The 18,977-nt window shown below is 40.3% G+C and overlaps 1 protein-coding gene and 2 long non-coding RNA genes across 5 annotated transcripts in view; 2 read left to right on the plus strand and 1 right to left on the minus strand.

The window, feature by feature from the left end:
• Positions 1-18,919, minus strand: HPRT1 (hypoxanthine phosphoribosyltransferase 1). Of its 3 annotated transcripts, XM_080553374.1 has the most exons (9): positions 18,758-18,919; positions 16,483-16,589; positions 14,835-15,018; positions 9,397-9,462; positions 8,427-8,444; positions 6,048-6,130; positions 3,712-3,758; positions 1,577-1,653; positions 1-942 (listed from the first exon to the last, which is right to left on the minus strand). In XM_080553374.1, exons 1-9 carry the CDS (start codon positions 18,908-18,910, stop codon positions 895-897), a joined length of 783 nt encoding a protein of 260 aa, XP_080409500.1. In that variant the 5' UTR covers positions 18,911-18,919; the 3' UTR covers positions 1-894. The 3 variants fall into 3 exon arrangements, with proteins under 3 accessions (XP_080409500.1, XP_080409501.1, XP_080409502.1); XM_080553375.1 differs by lacking the exon at positions 8,427-8,444; XM_080553376.1 differs by lacking the exons at positions 8,427-8,444; positions 9,397-9,462.
• LOC308176928 lies at positions 1,660-3,628 on the plus strand. Its single transcript, XR_013938739.1, has 2 exons — positions 1,660-2,256; positions 2,399-3,628. It is a non-coding gene; the product is annotated as an uncharacterized lncRNA (long non-coding RNA).
• The window catches only part of LOC308176929, a 9,956-nt gene continuing 9,050 nt past the window's right edge, over positions 18,072-18,977 (plus strand). The window contains exon 1 of the long non-coding RNA XR_013938740.1: positions 18,072-18,476. This is a non-coding gene — a long non-coding RNA (uncharacterized lncRNA). The remainder of the gene's footprint in view (positions 18,477-18,977) is intronic.

An 18,977-nucleotide genomic window follows, 5' to 3' on the forward strand; every position in this document is an offset into this window, starting at 1 on the left:
CTGAGAACAAAATTTCAAGAGCACTTTAATATACAGAATGAGTGGCATAGATGTATGGGGCTTATTTTAAAGAGACAGCCTTTATTTAAAGTACTTAGTTTTGTAGATCTTATAAAGTAAACATTACAATACTTTTTCAAAAATATATTAAACTTGTTTAAATTTAAAAGGCAATTTCACCATCTGATGGGTATTTTTAAAGAAAAAAAATCCAAAAGAAATGAACAGCTCAACTTAAACTAGATTTTAAACATTCTGCTTTGTCACTCCATCTCCTTTTAGCTCAAAAAGGAAAAGAAAAAAAAATATTTTTTTACCCGGACTTTTACAGCGATAAGGCAACTCCAGGAGACTTGAATCAGCTCCTTGGAGATTACAGATACTGTAACTGGCTGCTCCTCATGTTTTATAACACCCAAAGGTGCAACTATCCATTAATCACAATCACATTTGTGCATTAAAATATAAAACTTAAATTACAGATTTTAAAAATATTACTAATAGACTTCCCTATCATAAAATGTTTTACATTTACAGTACTTGAACTATTTCAGTTCTGGGTTGATGAGGTTTAAGCAATTTACCACTGCAAGAGTTAGACTCCGGAGCTCACAAACAGCACAACCCAACCAGGGGCAGCAATAGTCGGTAGAGTCATAGTGCAAATCAAAATAAGGAGTGCAGAATTGCACTAATTGTTTACATTTCTAAAATATAAATGAACAAGACAAGATTCGTATATTGTACATGCAATAAGTTATAGTAAGCATATGACAATGGGGCTGGATAATTCTACAATTTTAGCTGGTGTACCAGAGTTGAAGCCTGTGAAAGATAGGACTTGGTAAACAAAACATTTCAAAGCTCTGCTATCAGAGCACTTGAACTATGCTTTCATGCTTTGTATTTCTGCTTCCCCGTCTCACTGATCACACAGATATGCTGAAACAAAACAAAATAAAAAGCTCCTGTTAGAAAGTAATGTAGGAGACTGCTGTTTGCAGATGTATACAATAATGCACTTCTGAAAAAAATAAATGCAGGCTATACACGTTTCAGTACCGAAGAGCCTTGTGATATTGTTTATGCAGAAAACCTTCAGCCTTTTTTTGTCTACAAATCTCAAAATTGGACTTCCTCCCTCTCCTACCCAATGTCTGTTATAAGGTTAGTGAGACCCAGATGAAGATTAATAATGACCTAACGTGAAATGCAAACATCTCAACTTCCAAGGTCTTCCCTCTCTAATTTTGATGTAACTAAGGAAATGCACTTATTTCTTGCAGATATATCTGGTAAGATGAGAAACTTCATACAGACTGCCACATTATTTCAAAGCTGACAGGAGAAGCGTAGCCTCCATTCTGCATGAAGCAAAACAAAAGTTAGTTTCATATGAGCTCCGGAACACTGTTGTGCTGCTCTAGCCTTTGCTCTCGTCGTTGCACCACTAACGGAACAGGCTTGCACATGAGCTGTGATTTACACAGAGAAGAAAGAGTGATGCGAGGAGACTTCCCTTCCTTCCTCCTCCCTAGTTTTAAATGGACAAAAACATACGGGAAAAGTTACTTACATTCAAATCTCTAAAGTATTCGTTGTAATCTAGGGCGTATCCCACAACAAATTTGTCTGGCACTTCAAATCCAACAACTGAAAAAGAACACAAGTCATCAGTATGTTAGAAAATAACTTCCTAGAGTTCACTAGACCTTTTTACAGAGAATCTAGAATTTTATAGACACAAAAGCATCCTAACAATTTATTTCTTCCATTCAAGTATCCCGAGATTAATATTCAAGCTACGTAAAGTTCTAACTTCCTTTGTTGATTTAATTCAAGTAAAACAAAATGAAATAGATTTACTTATTGGTTCCCAAGCAGTAGCTTTTCATTTTGTTTTAGTTGTCACCCTCACAGTATCATTCAAAAGGCAGCACCTGCGTGAGTGTGCCCTCGCCTCGGGCGCAGCTGTAAGCAAGGCCACCTCTGGGATAACGAGCAGGTAGGTTCAGCTGTCAGCTCCCTCAAAACTACAGATGTGCAAGTCCGACAGGACTCTTTGTGAAGAGCTGGGAGAGTAAGCGTGGCGTCACCTGAGCCCCAGAAGGAACCAGAGTTACTGCAGGGGAACCAGTCCTTCGTCTTTGAGGCAGCGCCCAAACAAAACGCGCTCCCCTCTGGCTGCTCGCGGACAACGACCTGGTGTAGCAGGACACGCTGCGGCTGCGGGACAGCTCTGCAGAGCAGCATGCGGTAAGTGCCGAGCTCTTGGTGGAGAGAATAGTGAAGACCACAGGGCAAAGGGTGCTCTCTTAGTTATGGAGTCACTTGCGCTTTTCAGAAACAGGCAGGTTTTTTGTTGTTGTGTTTTGTTTTTTGTTTTTTTTTTTCCCAGAGAAGCTGCCTAAAAAAACACATCAGCTGTTCCACAGATTGTCCAAATGGGCATGGCTCTAACAGGACAGTCCTCGGATGCTCAAGAAGTATCAGTCCGAGCCATCCACACACACTCTAAGACAACCAGGGGATATTTCCAAAAGGCTTTCTCTCCTCATGCTAAAAATGAAAGACTCCCGAGCTGTGCTGTTTCTCTCTCCCTGGTTACAGTGAGGCTCAGTAATGAAAAAAACGGAGATAAATCACACAATTCCAGTGAAAGACTGTGTACGCTTCTGGAAAAAATAAGGCAATGTTTAGAGTCTACTTGGCCTCATGATAGAGGGATAAAAGGCAGGCCCAAGCATTTCTGCTGCGTTGTCTCTTGCTTTCAGAGCTCACGTGTTGTGCACTGAACAGGTCGTCTCTGGACAGATGGCAAAACAAGTCATCTGCTGCAAGATGCTCAGAAAGGCAGACCGCTAACCCAGCTAAGCCCATAATAAGATCTCAGGAAAGAGGGGCATCCTTGAGTGAGGGAAACACCTGAATTAAGCTTTCAAGGCATTGAGAAATTTCAATTTAAGAATACCATGCAAACTTGGAAAGGAGAGGGAAGAGGACCCAATTCTGCTAAACTCACTCCACTTCCATTGTGAAAGTGCACAGTCCACATGAACGGGACATCAGTCTCTGGCACAGGGATAAGACACACAGCCCTTTCCAAGCCAAGAGGGGCTACCACTGACACCTCTGTGCGCTCTGGATGCTACTCCTTCCTTTATGGTCTTGGGACAGACAAGAAGACACGACAGGAGTAACCCAGATGCCTAAACAAGATTGGGTTTGTGCTATTTTGAACATCTTACCACTGTAAACTTTGATCAGATCTGTTACCCTGTGTGGTCCCCTTACATTTCAGGGGACATCCGAGTGGCACTGGGTGGCTACGTTTAGGCACCTGGAACACTGCCAAAAGCATCAAAGATGAATCCAGCAGATTCTGCTGACCAAACCATTTGATTAACATGCAAGCTAGGAGAATTTCCATGTGAAGAGGGATTAACTTGGACCAAAATATCAAAGTTTCCTATTTGTATAATAAAATGCCACAAGAAGTTAAGAAAAAAAGGACTAGACCAAATCTGTATTAACTCCGTCAAAATACATTCCAAATATTTAATCTTCCCAAATAAGAGCAAAATAAATCAAAAACCATTCATGAAAACTTACTTGGAACACCCTTGGACTTTGACCAAAGAGTACACAATACATCAACATATATACAACATATTTTTAAAAACTGATAATGGTTGTCAAAGAGTCACTTACAGTCTGGCCGATATCCCACGCTTCGAGGAGTTCTTTTTACCAACAAACTGTCAAATAAAAACAATGTAAAGCTGAAACATGGAAAAACACCAGGTACAAATATATGAAACAGTTATGAAGATCGGCTGAATTCCACTTCAGTGAGACTACCTGTGCATAATTGACAGCATAACTATATACATTTTAAACGTATTATTCATTTGCAGGTGCAGCTGATCATAAAGAGAAACTCAAAACTTCCTAGAATCATGAATGGTTTACAGCCTAAGGGATAAACAAAATGTTTGCAGGAAAGAGGCTGTGAGATACTTTACTGGAAGGATTTTCATTGCCAAAAATGACTTAATGAGGTTTTGTGTGTTTTTAGAAATCTCAGGTGCAATCAGTTTAGCTCACAGGTGAAGAGGTGACAACCTGGGATCTAGCCAGACCAGCTGACTTCTTTTCAAAAGCATTAGTATTATGAAGCAAAAGTTCAGCTGGGTAAATGTAACCTCAATTGCACTTGTGCAACATGTCCTCAGCTGTTTTTCACTGGTAGTACTAATTACCCCCATAAAGAAAATGTAATTGGTTTTGGTGATCATAAGCTGATATAAACCAGCTCCACTTTCACAGAATTTATAGTCAGAGGTGTAAAAAGCACAGACATACGGAGTTGGGGGTACTGCAGCAGAACGAAATACCTTGCTAGTTTGACTCACTCATTATTCAGTTGAACACTTTTAGAAGATGACCCCATCATCCCGACATTTGGCTGTCTTTGAGATATAGAGACTTTGGGAGGAAAAGAAAAGGTGGTCGATGGCTGAATGTAAAGACGGACTAACATAACTCTGTGCATTAAGCACAGACCTCCTCCTCCCCTCCTGATTACCTCTGAAGGTGGGACTTCATTTGTCACGTTCATGGTTTCAATTTTAGACATTCAGTTTCTGAAACTTCTAGTTGAGAGTCTTAATTTGAGTACTGGCGTAAAACTTGATCAAACCAACCCAAAATCATATTAGCATTAATTCACATCTCCCTGCTACAACTGCTTAATTGTCAGAGAGAAAGAAAATAAGAAAAGAAAGGCAAGTGAACTATCTAAGAGCATGACACTGAAAGCTATCCAGCATGACCACAGTTACTTGCTCAGGTCTTTGGCAGACTCAAACTGCAACAGGTTTAAACAATCGGAAGCTAGGCTTTGTTCACTCTGTATTCTACTTGCGATGTACACTGTAGCATTAAGGTACTATTCACTGACAAATATTTAAAATCTGGTACATTTAAGCAGGCCATGAAGAAAAAAAACAAACTCACCTTCAGCAGGTCACCCTCACATTATCAGCAAGAAGAGCTGCTCTAGTACATCTAACAACTGCCTTGACATTGTTATGGCAACACAACTGATTAGATTTTACACACAGCTCTGGTTTATCTCTAATCCCCAGCAATCATTATGCTTTTATTGTAAAATACACAATCACAGCATAGGAGCGTAAAAGATGCAATTTAAAAAGAAGTAGGAGGAATGTTGATATTGGTTAATATTACCCTCAACATTTCTTACTAATTGTAAGTTATTTAATTAGAAAATGTTTCAAAACTAATTGATTAAAGATGCAACTAAGTAGAAAAGCCTAAAAGAGCATATGGCTGGGTGACTCACAGAATGACCTCCGAGGCTCAGCTACGCTATATACACTATATAAACAGTAATGTTTAGTGCAAACTAATTTAATTCTACAATTAAAGCTGGCAGACCAAAGGTCTCCATTGCACAGGTACACTGCTGAAAAAAAACGAAGTTGAAAACAGAAACACGTTCAGATCCTGTATGTCCATAAATGTCAACCACTTACTTTTTTTTTAAATCCCAATCCCTAGTAAAAGTTTATATTTATGAACTAAATTTGTGTTGAAAATACCCCTGCCACCTTGAGAGGTTGTTGGTTTTTTTTAAGCCCAGAAGATTTAAATTCTTCCATATACTTCTAAACCTAAGTTAAAGATCAGTGGTAAAACCCCACAAATATTACTAGAATATAAGGCAACACATGTACTGAACACGCACAAGCTATCCCTTTCTGATGCACTGAAATTTTTCAAGCGATAGGGCTGGAAAGAAGAGCGTTTCTGTTAGCCTTAATGAACGTACGCTCCCACAACACGCAGAAGTGGAGTTTAAACAAATACTAAACTCTAACTCCATCGTATGTGACTCCTGCAGAAATGTTCCTTCCTGTTTCTCTTCTATGGGAATGTATTCTATATTATCTTTTTTTTTTCCCACTGTGTGTCATTCTGAAGGTGAAATACAGCACAAATAATCACATTTAAAAGTTTACCTGGCTACTTTCACCATCTTTGGATTGTACTGCTTAAGTAGAGACAGCAATGTTTTCATTGTTTTACCAGTATCGATTATGTCCTGGAAATAAAAATGTCACGTATGTCAGAGTAGCATTTTCAAGTTTTTACTGCAGAAATTGCTCATCCATAATAGCATGAAAATATGACAAAATAATGTGCATAATCAAATTTGGTGATACGTACCACTATATTGTGCTTAAGCGATTATGCTCAGTAAAGTGATCACAACAGTCAACAATAGTTCTTAATTGTTGTGGATAACTACTACTTTGAAAGCAGTTACTGAACTATGACCTTCTAGGCTTCCTCTGAAGATTTTATGGCTTGTGTTCCTTGTAGCTATTAGACAGACAATGTTTAATTCTAGTATTATAAATGTAACGTTAGTCTTGCAGTTGAACTCAGAGACAGATGTATACAACAGAAAGAAAATAAGAATGGAAAATATTCAGAACAACCCATTAATGAAGTTAAAGGAAAAAGAAGTGCAATTTACATTACAGACCCCAAAAGATCCAAAAGACAAAGAAGCTGCACTGGCAATACCTGGGTGCAGTTCTAAAGTTTCTATTTATATACACTAAAATGATGTTTGACACAGCATTTTAATCCCATCCCCTGCACATAAAAGCAGAAAAATATATATATATAGCTTACAACTGAAGCATCAGAAATGGACACCCCATTTGGACTGACATACTCGTAAGATCTCTAGAGAGACAGTCCTTACCCTGACCTGAAATCAAGTTTATTTGAAGTGAACAGGTAGATAACAGAATTAGCAATGTCCTGATTTCTGGTTATTTTCTCGTGACTCCCAGTTAAAATAAATAAATAAAAATTAACACAGCACCCATCAGGTATAATAGCTTTAACACTTAATGCTTTCACTCATGGTTATAAACTCAAGTTAAGGATGTACAGATATATAGACAAAAATAAAAGTTGGTGTACAAACAAAACCAGCTACCTCTATGCTCTAAAATCAAAATAGAAGTTTTAGTGACTTTGCATTGCTTGATTTTCTGTTTATTGGAGGCAAATCTCCATTACGTGAGGGTTTTTGTTTGTTTTTTTATACATCAAAGGGATTCTGTATGGAAAACCTTAGTGCTTTGGTGCCTAAAATAATACGTGCTGGTTTTTTTGTTGTTGTTGTTTTTACACTGTTTGACAGTTAAAATGGTGATTGGTCAAAGGGTTCATATTTGACAATGTATAAGACAAGGCACTGGAGAGATGATTCACTGAACAGATGAGAAACTAACCTACTTAGCTGCCTGGGACTTTGAAGACATACATTCATCTGAAATGGAGCAGATACATAATTAAATGCATCTGCCTATCTGAAGCAAAATACACTTCAAAGGACGCCACCGGTCACACAGATGACTGCTGTATACATACTAGTTTGGTAGGAGTTTTAGAACTGAACGTGTTTCCTGTGGAATAATATAACCTTCTCAAACTAAAAAAAGACGTACATAAAAAACACATTTAATGACAGAAGGAAACATCCTTTCATTTGGTTGCTGAATCAGTTGCCATGGCTGTTTCTTTGCTTATGAACAAAGCCATTTCCACTATTTGGAGCCTGAAGACATTATTACTTTGCACATTCATTTTTCCTGTTTAGTACTTCTGCTTTGCCATCCTCCAGTTGGCGATCTTATTCTGGAGCATCCTTTGTAAAAGTGATACTTACTGAACATAAGCAACATCGTTCATCAAAGAAGAGGTATGAAAGCAAGATTTAAGCAACAGTACCTACTAGGAAATCAGACTGAAGTGTACTGTACCTAGTATCAAAGAACCACGACAATATAGAGAAGTGGGAATTTAGCATTATCAAAATGCAAATTAAGAATCAACATTCTCCATGCCTCTAAAGAAACTGTATACAGAGATGTTGGCCTTAGCTCTGTTTTCCCATGTATTTTAGGATATCCCTACTAGGAACTTCTTCCTACCCCTTCAGTTTAATTTCCTAGCTTGCTGTTATAAACTCAGAACAATAACATGCTTAGTATCACTTTGCTCAGGCTACTTTTTAATAAGAATTTTTAAAAAATCATGATATTTAATAATTGACAATCACAGAAAACTGAAATCAAATGCAAACAGCAAACAGTTTTACACAGATATTTTCCTTGTTAAATTTGGCATAGTTGAATGCGATGTGAGAATTCAAACACACGTCATTTCAAATTCAGAGACCACTTGCAAAATTCAGGCCTAGAATCAGAAACTAAAAACCTTGAAACCAGAAACTGTAGGTTTTCTGACTTAAAACCAACTTCTGAGCTCTTTTACCAGTCACACATTAGAACTTCAAAGTGAAACATAATACTTACTTCTACAATTAAAACATTCTGGTGGAAAGAAAAAAAAACAGACAAGAAGAATCCATTAGCATTTAAAGAATACAGCATTTCTTACATATATTGTCTTCTATAACTTAATAATTTAATTTTCAATGCAGTTAAATATTTGTACCATTATTTATGTATGTTAGGACACGTAACAGTGAATTCTACTTGGTTAACATTTCTGATGCTCTAATGACAATTAGTTGGCAATGAGACTTGCCTCAATGTCTCATGCCGAGTACAAAGTGGCCTTTGAATTCTTATAATGCAAAGAATGTCCTACTATAAAGTTATGTAGTGTTTTGTCACACCTACGTCATTTACACTGAAATGGGACATGTCTCAAAGACTGTTTATGTGTAATCAGAAGGGGAAAGCAATGTGTTCTGACAGAACAGGAGGCATCCGTGTTTTACCCACAGGTATCTAGCTCAGTGATCTCTACACAGTCACTGAAGAAAAGCAGATTCCCAATTTACATTCTCTGCATTTCCTTCTCTTCATTGCCTGTAACAGGACCCTTACTCCCTAACCTAGGCCTGCAAGTTACACGTCTAGACAGTACCAACTCCTTTCACTATTGCAGTGAAACACCAATACAGTAAATAAGTAACGCTACCCTCTTTTAAAGGTACTTTGTTAACAACAACCAAGACAAGACTCTTCTTCTCAGGCAATGCAGAAAAACAAATCTAAAACTTGCTGACACTGAAGACAGTGAATATACACACATATGTTATGAAGTTCAAACTAAACTGATGGCTCTGGTGGGGCTTATGAACCCCACCACTATACAATGGTGAATATTTTAAATGAAACACTTCCGTTTTCTTTTTTTCTTTTTAAAACTATAATTATTTGGTTCTTTGGTGAGGTTTATTGGTTTTTGTTTGTTGGTTTTTTTTCTAGGATTTTTTTGGGGGGTTTGCTTTAAACATACAATGTGCCATCATACCTTTCCAGTCAAGGTTGAAAGGTCATCCCCACCAATGACTTTTATATCTCCAGTTGACTGATCATTCTAATAAGAAAGAGCAGGGTAAGCGTTAGCATTACCAGAATTAAAGTAGTTTTTCTTCCAATAAATATCAAAACTGCAAAGTACATAACCAGCAAATACCAAAGCTTTCAGAAACATTGCACCAGCAACATCTATTAACTAAGAAATTGCAAGTGATCAAACTGAAAGATGGTATTTCAGATAAAAGATTGTTTGAAAAAACATTTGCATAAATACAGGCACCACTTCTCATCTTTGACCATTATATATACATAGGTATATAAAAAAATATTATTTCCCACACATTCATTAAAGATATGGAAAAAAAAAGAAAAAAGTTTCCAAGCTGTATGCTGCTATAGAGCTGGTAATTTACATTTTAACCTTTGATGCCTTAAGAAAGCCTTACTCTGAAGAAAAATAATCAATCATAACAACAATAAAAACAGCCAGCAAACAAGGCAATGATTAAGAACAAGAAATATAAGCTACAAGAATAGCCAGAAAAGCTTGGGTTTGCCTATTTTACAAACAGTAATAAATTACTCATTGTGGTAATTAAACAGCAACACGGCTACACAATCCTATCACTAAAGCACAGCATTTTGCTTCAGTAAAACTAGGCTTTGATATAAACATCAGTGAACTGTTTGTTATATAAGGAAGTTATAAACAACTGCTAGGGGTGCCTCCAGATCTCTGCAGTTTATTTAAAGTCATTCAGCTGACTTTAAACCTTGACATTGTCCCATAGTTCTTATTCATTGTGCTATACTCATTACTGTGCCACTTACAGATGATGTCATTATCCTACAATTTAATCATTTAAGGGTCATACCACTTTTCAAACTTCATTCTCACAGCTCCTTACCGCGTATCTTCCCTTTAGAAAACCTTTATTATTTTGCCGCTTCAATCTGAAGCCCAACCTTACTGCATAACCGTGCAGACAAGCAGCAAAACAGCAGTTCCTTCCCAAAACCCCAAAATGGCAGATACAATAGAGAGGGGACCACAAGGGAACAGACAGACAGCCACGCACAACTTCCTGTTTTCAGTGACACACATATTCATACTGTACGAGTTGTAGACAAAAACTAGAAGTGTTATCACACACAAAAAAGGGGTAAATGATTTAGAGCGAAACACACGCTGAGCACACAATAAGTAACACTGGGATTACGGTAAAGAGAAAATGTATTAAAATCCCTTGGACAGTGACGTCAATGCTCTAGGATAAAGAAGTGCTGACAGCTCTAGGTATGGAAAAGCAGATAACGAGACTAACAGATACTTTCTATTTTAGATTCCCATGACAAACCATCAAAAAAAAAAAAAGGCAAGCACAAATCATTAGAAAAAGCGCCTTTACGGTTTTACCCCACGTTTTAAAGAAAACTATAGTGAACAGAACCAATGCCACTGTGTTGAAAAAGTCCAAAAATAGGATGTCCAAAATGTCTGCTGCTTGACCCAGTAGATAGCAGACTGCTCCTGAATGCCTGAGATACTGCTTAGATTAATCACAAAAATGTGATTCAGTTAAGCACTGTATTTGTAACGCTAAGGGGCATTTCCTGTGTTCATCATATCTTAAAATTATCTTAAACGACAGCTTTTTTAAGCTTTTCCTTGTTTATGCTGCAGGATTCTCTCTTATCTATTCCTACACTAGTAATAATTTCATCCTTTTTCCATGGAAGGATGCAAAAAGCACCATTTCTTACAGAAGGAAGATGGAGAAAGATGTTACAGGTATTTGTTCCATTAAAATGACATGCACAGATGATAGACCAGTGCTCTCAGCACATGCACGCAGATCAGTTTCCTGGTGATCTCTTTGGCTACAAAGCAACACACTGTAATCAAACAATAACACCACAAAACTACAGATCACTGTAGAGCCCTGTGGGTTATACATATTCAAGTATAAGGATCAGCAGAGAAAAACAATCTAACCAACAAAATCTTTCCTTCTCCTTCCCACCAAGCACCATACAAATTGCTACAATTTTTAACACAAAACATAAACCTTCCCTGGCATATAAACCTACATTCCTATGCAGGTACTGAGTTTCTGAGCAATTAAAGGATTAAAAATGGTTAACGAATTTCCAACACTGGTTTTAACCTGATTTCCACTGGAAAGAACTTTGTTTAATAATTAAGCAACGCTTTAATTATCTTCAGGAGCATTATTTCTGATTTCAGTACTGGTAAGACTTTAATGCTTTGTGATTTAACACATTAGAGATTTACTGTTTCGATCTGTTTTCACTGCCTCATTGTCATTGCTGGAAAACAATAACGCACTGCAAGATCGTAACCCCTGACAAGGCATTTTAAGTTCCTCCTGGTATTTGCTATAAGGCTCGGTTAACATGAGATCTTTCAGAATACTGTCTCAACCAGCCTAACTAGATTTTGCCTTAAAGCTGCAGTACTCCCCCGAAAAGCCCTATTTTCCTGAGTGACAGTGCAACACATCCATTGTCTTTCGGCTGCCCTTCGTGACTACGTAAGCAACTTTTGCTCAACTCTAACTTTACATGCAGGAAGCTGGTGAAAAGCCATTCTTCTAGCACAAGAAAAATAAACTATTTGTCAGGAATACAGAGATCTGGTTCTGTTCACAAACACTATCTTTCCATTTCTTAACAGCTTGCCAGATCATTAAAACTCATTTGTAAGGACTCCGAAAGCAGGAATTATAAGCAACATTTAATCACAGCTTCATCATCTCAGTATTCTTAGCGAATTATTTTTGGGTGCAATCATAGTATGAACTTCGCATTATGAAACAAATAACCCATAAGCTTACAAATATTAAATGATAAATTTCAAATAAGAATAGAACATCAATTGCATCAATTTTAGAACCACTATACGAGTTCAGCTGCTTTGTTTATGCAACGATGGTATTTTTAACATCTTTCACCCAGTCTGTAAAGGCAAGCAGCGTGATCTAGTAATTGCATCCAAAAACAATCACAAGAGAGCTAGCTCTACTTTCAACTGTCCATTACGGTTTGTGATGGTTTTCCCATCACTAAGAATGCTGACTCCTCCATTTAGTAAAGCACGAATAAAAACTACAGAGCAGATTTAGCATTCCAGCACCATTAATAATGGAAAACTAAGTGAATCAATTACACGCATGTTTGTGTTAGGACAGTCTTACCCAGTCTATCAAGTTATGCAATCTAAAGAACGTAAGTCTGGATATTAACAACTACCTCAGAGAGTTGACAGAAATGAAATGCTCGTAACAATCTGCTAGTGGGGCCATCAGGTAACTGGAGCTCCTCAGTCATATAGAACAAGAAAACATTCCTTTACAGAATTGGCTGACGAAGCCAAAACCCTGAAGGCAACACCTCATGGAGAACATTCTGCTTAGACTCCTTTCTGTGTACATTTCTCTGCTTTTCTCTTCATTTACTCCTTTTTACTACAAAAAGAGAATTAAAATTTCCATAATTATTTTGCTGTTCAGTTTCCTACTAATATAAAAGCACTATAGTTTGGAGGGAGGAAGGGAACGGATGTAAAAAATAAAAGCAGCAGAACCAAAACATGCCTAACGCATAAAGATGAACAAAGAAAACATGCTGTACAATAAGCCTTGCTCTTCAACATGGTGTTTTTTCCAGGTGTTTCATAACACTTATCCAACAGTTTGTTCCAAGTTACTTGGAAGGTGGAGAGAGCAAAAAGAGTGTAGTCTTTATATTTTAAATAAGTGAACAAAGTTATTGGATGTGTTCCTTGAAGAAAGCAGAAAATACAAATTTCCTCCCCAAAAAAGGTGGGAGTCGTCATTTCCTATTCTTTTAAATATTATCCTCTAATAGAGGCATTCACCTTTCGGCATTCACCTTTCTGTTGTGGCTTTTACAGACAGCGTATGTGGGCACGTGGTGGCTTTGTGGTTGAATGGACTGGTCGAGGGAGCCTGAATCTTTTGCAGGGAGCAGAAAGAAAGCGTGTCAAGCAGCTCTCCCTTTGCAAGATGTAACGAAAGGCTGGCATGTCCCTTTCTGCCTGGCCTTGCCTTCTCTTTGAAGCGTGCAGCTGAGTCACTGCAGCACGCTCTGCAGACATGACGGTGGTTTCCAGGTAGCCCCAGGACATCACCACGCACACACCTCGGGAGCCGGCACGGCTCTTCTGCAAACAGGCTTGGCCAAACTCTGACTCCGGTCTGAGCTTTGCCACGCTACGAGGTGAAATGGGTACAGATCGCTCAACAGCAACAACGCATTTATGAAGCTCTTCTACAGTCCAACCTAAAACTGCAAATAACCCTCTCTCTGGTTTAACGAAATGAATGATGAAGTTGAGTTTCCAGCTTAGTAATCTATTTTTTTCTACTGCAACAGGCACTCCTCCACAACCACGACCAGTAGCTTATACTACTGACTGGAAAACATGGTCATTGAGACACAGAACTAACGGCATGACCTTAAGAAGCAATTTACTTTGACACCATAAATTGAAATCAAAAAACGTAATTATTTCCACACTACAGATGATGTTATGGAAGAAATCTAAATCACCTGCAAATACTGTCTTGAAAACACAAGACTAGGCTGTCGCTGATTCGGGAAGCATGCAGTACTAACATACATCTGCTTCCTCCTTTGACCTGCACAATGTAATCTAATGCTTCCCTTATAAAAATACTACATACTACCTCATGCTCCATTTCCCTATAAAGTTAAATCCTTGTGTTCAAAATGAAAATAAATTCTCTTCCAAAAGCATATAACCAAGGCAACCTACACTTAGTCTTTAAAAGGTAGCACCATATTCAGTGGCCACCAACCATAAATCTGTTTTTATGAATCTAGTATTTCCTCAAGGCCAAATGCGATTCATTTCGTTCACTGTTCAGTTGAGCCAAGCAAAAGATGAGGTAGGGAACCCACGTATAACCATGTTCGCAGTTTTCAAGTCTTCCTACCTGGTGAATGATGTCTAAACCACATGAAAATTCCTAGAATTAAGTTTTTGTAATAAGATTTGCAGGACTATCCTCTGTATTATTCTAGAACCACAGTTTTAGAGGTGGGATAGGGGGCAGAGAGGAAAGTGTTTAAGAAGTAAAGGACGTGGAAAGGGTCTCTTTGCTCTGGATAAGGATTTTACCGGGCTGAGGAGATAAAGTCTGAAAGAAACCAGATCGTATAAGATAGACAAAGAACAAGTTAGCTTGTGACTACTTTTTTCCTCTTAATTCTCTTAACTATTTGTATAAAATTAGCACAATTTAGGCAGTACTTAGGCAAAGCTTTTGCAGTATTTAGTGACGATACTAAATCATCCCTGTTGTTAATTTGAAGTTAAGTCAAATTTATAGAAAAATTGCATGGTATTGCAGATATACTTACACAGTAACTCTTCAACCTAATGAAGTCTACAGTCATGGGGATTGATTTGTCACTGTTTCTGTTCAGTGCTTTGATGTAGTCTAATAAATCAGCAAAAAATTTATAGCCACCCTTGAGTACACAGAGAGCTACAATGTGATGTCCTCCCATGCCCTTCATAATTTCTCGTGCCAGTCTCTCTGTCCTATACAAAAAAAAAAAAAAGAGAGTTAGCTGTCGTAACACATTTAATTTGCTTACTCTAGCAGCAGTATTTTTATTGCAAACAACAACAGCAAACACATGCAAACTCAGAAGCATATTTTGCTCGGAAATATTTGCCTACCACTTCAGTCACTTTAACCCACTATTGGTCAACAAAGTTTTGCTTTCCAAGGTTAATCTAACAGTAACACTGCCAAACTCCTTTGTTTTCATACATCATACTCAGCCAAAGCAAATCTGAACACCCTGAATTGTTTTACCGTCAGATAAGAGACGTAAGGGTGTTTTCTTCTTCCAAAGATAGGTTCAGCTTCCATGCAAAGAGCAAAATAAATCAACACAACCAAAAAGACAGCAGCTCTCACTAACTGAGGAGCAAGAAAACTCTCAAATTATCAACTATAGCTTTATGTTTTGCTGAACTAGAGTGCCAGAAATTTGTCCTGACTGCAAAATATAATGCCAATAAAGCAGAGCAAGAGAACACTGAACAGTTTTTCAGTGATCATTGTTTCTAAATTTATCTTGCAATTTATTTCAGCAAACATGGTATGTATTTACAGTGTAGCAGCTGACAGAAGGTTTCTCAGAGAATGCCTACCATTACAAACTTTACATCAATTACTTTATGACCTGTACTTCGTCCAATTTTTTTCCTATATAGGGTCTTTCAGTGTAAAGTTAAAAAACATTTTATTATAAATACTGTAATAATCTAATCAAACAGCACCATGCAAAATCTAGAAGCATTCCCATTCACAAGATCAACTCAGAACCGCTCTTCAGTGGTTCTGTGTCTCCAGCAACTCCTCCACTGAATTTGTTGCTCATTCTGTTAAAAGGAATTAGGCAACTATCAAACACAAAGTAAAACAAAAACGCCTTATAGGCTTATGTACCCATTTCTCATCACAAGAGATAAAACTTCCACAGCAAATCACACATTTCAGCAACAACAAGTGACAGATTGGTATTTGCAAAGGCTAATGTCTTTCGCAGAAAGTAGGGGAAAATCAGGTATTAGTTATCTACCACATGAACATGAAAAAGTCTATCATAATGTGATTAATAATCTACTCTTATTAACATCCTAAAGACGTTTGAGAGACTGTAACTGTTTTTAGATTGAACTAGCAAAAGTAATGTGTTCTAATTACTTTAAGAAAGTAAAACATCAAAGAAACACTGTAAAGAAAGTCGCAGACTGCTACGTACCACAAATTTCTTTGAGAATTGACAAATTTCCAAACAATAGCGTAACTGCAAATGTACAAACTCTTTGAAGCCAAACAAGAAAGAGTTAATTAACACGTGTATTTCTTAGTCTCTAATTAAATGTAATCTGTTTAGACAGTCACCAGGCAGCAAAACTATCACTGGAAGATTGTTTTTTCCAGTGTCATGGAATCAGCTGGAGCAGCGTACTGTCTGAAGTCAAACAAACCTGTCCATGATGAGCCCATGAGGAATATAGACTTTTTCCAAATCATCTGCATAATGTTTAGGTATGCAGAACAAGTCCAGGTCGTAACCTTGTTCATCATCGCCAATCTGAAAAGGAAATAAGGTGAGATTTCTACAAAGTCGTATAGAAAGCCTGTAGTGAGAAACTGCCAATCCTTTGCTTTACTCAATAAACTACCAAATCCATTACGCTCGTTGGGATCACCTTATTTTCCTTCTGAACAGAGCATGAAGTGGAAGCTTGCAGAACCCACAGTTCACAAGAGTTGTCTGAAATGCTACATGAGCTGTTGTTGCTCAGCACGATGTGGAGGGGAAATGATTTCAAGCCCTAACAACATTTCCCCCCATTGGAGAGCAGGAAAATGAAATTACTACACCTCAAATAATCTTATTAAAAAAAAAAAAAAGAATCAAGCAGCTTTTAGCTTTTCAACATCTTTGATTTCAGCAGTGTAATGCAAAACCTGCCTTTGCAACTAAGCAAGCAGACCTTGTAACAGGGACTTCTTCCAGATCTCCACAACACCAAATCACAACAAAACACACGAGCCAGCTGTCAACACAAGACAAGACAGCTACATTAACGGGACAAGTTATGTGCCTATGAAACAAGCCTTCTCAGAACACGATCTGGAAACAGTGGAGGTTCAAGACCTTCAGAATCAGAAATTAAAGCCCTGCTTCAGCAACCTGTTCCGCACGGGCAAATTCTCCATGTGAAACAGCTTGCAACATTAGCAAGCGTGTATTAATTAGGACAAGGGGTTAGCCTACGTACATAATTATACAACCACTGCTGAGGTTCAGGGCATATGGTCACAAAAGCATCAAGAAAAACTTCCCCTGAACCTTAACCCCGCCGCCACTTGAAAATGACGATGTGTTTTTAATCGCTTCACTTGTTGGTTATGCAGCTGAAGGCTACTCGGTGTAAAATGAAGAACTTCGGAGGGAACACCGAAGCTTACTGCTGGCAGGGCACCGGGGCAGGCATTCTAAGCATCCACCTCGGCTACGCTGCCCGCGCAGAAGACGCTTCCATTTCAGTGCCCAAGGAAGCACTTACCTTGCCTCTGATCAGCCAACTGTTTACATGTTTTTCGGTTGTGCAACCGGTAAGGAGGATTTCAGACGGGAGCCAGGCCTGCCCTCCCAGCCACAGCAGCCCCTGCACAACCCTTGCTCGCACCAGGCCATGCACCAAGCCCGCGATCGGGGGCCCTGCCGTTACTGCAAGTCAGGATAGGTCCCTCTCATCAGCTACGGAAATTTCCTACGGTTCAGCCCCATAATTACACCTAAAACGTCCCCTAAACCTTGCAGGCTACGTTTGGTACGGAGCGGGCTGTTCTACGGGTTCTACAGATGGATTTTTACCCAGAAAGTGCTGCGCAGACTTGCGGGCACAACCTTATGGCAGGCATCGCCGTGGGCCGCAAGGCACCACATGTGTGTCCAGGTACCGCAGTCGCTCACAGCACCCGGGGCTGGGTTTAAAAAAAAAATAAAATAATTTTAAAAAAAAGTAAGACTCTTAGCAGAGCACAGTGACGATGAAAAATATACCCTCAGCACGTTCCTCCCCCAAAAGGCATCCTAGTTTGGGTGTCTGGGCTCCTTACGCCGCGCTCCTGGGTTTCGCTACACAGAGCGGTACCTCCCGAGCACGCTCCGAAGAGCAACAGGAATAGGAAGTTGTGCCACGCCGGGTCAGTATCGGATGGGAAGTTATTTCTGGGTGCTCTCTGAGGCAGCAACCCCGGCTTTCCCAACCACGGTAGCGCTGCGAACCGCCGAAGCAGCGCCCCGTAATTGCGAAAAAAAACTGCCGGCCCCTCGCCCCCCCACCACAGCGGGCAGGGGGGCGGCCGGGCACCGGCGGGACCCCGGGGAGGAGGCGCACACCGCGCCGGCAGCCGAGGGGCGCTGGGGGCCGGGCAGGGCCGGGCAGGGCGGCCGAGCCCCCTCAAGGTGACTCCCGGCCCGGCGGCTGCCCGCCGCGTGGGGCTGCCCCGCCGCCGGCCGCGCCTCCACGCGGGGCCGGGAGGGCGCAGCCGCCCCCGGGCACCCCGCAGCCACCCCCGGGCACCCCGCAGCCGCCCCCCATCTCCCCGCAGCCGTCCCCCGGGCTCCCCGCAGCCTCCGGCCGCCCCCTGCACGATCACTCGCCGGGCTGCCCCCCCCCCCCGTCCCCGCACGCCGGGCCCAGCGGGAGGCCGCGGCGGCGGCGGCGGCGCCGGGCCCGCACTCACCACGATGCAGGGGCTGGGGGTCGCCATGGCGCGGCGCGGCCCGCCGGGGCCGGGGCGGCTGCGGGCTGCTGCGGGCGGCGGCGGCGGGGAGCGGGGAGGCGCCGCGCCCCGCAGCGGCCCCGGCGCCGCCTCCGCGCTCCCCGCCCTCAACATGGCCGCGGCGCCGCCGCCCTCTCCGCCAGGGGAGGCCCGGCCCGGAGCCGCCCCGGGGGGCCCGGTC

This window comes from Anser brachyrhynchus, assembly GCF_964034855.1.
Source record: "Anser brachyrhynchus genome assembly, chromosome: 13".
Taxonomy (NCBI): domain Eukaryota; kingdom Metazoa; phylum Chordata; class Aves; order Anseriformes; family Anatidae; genus Anser; species Anser brachyrhynchus.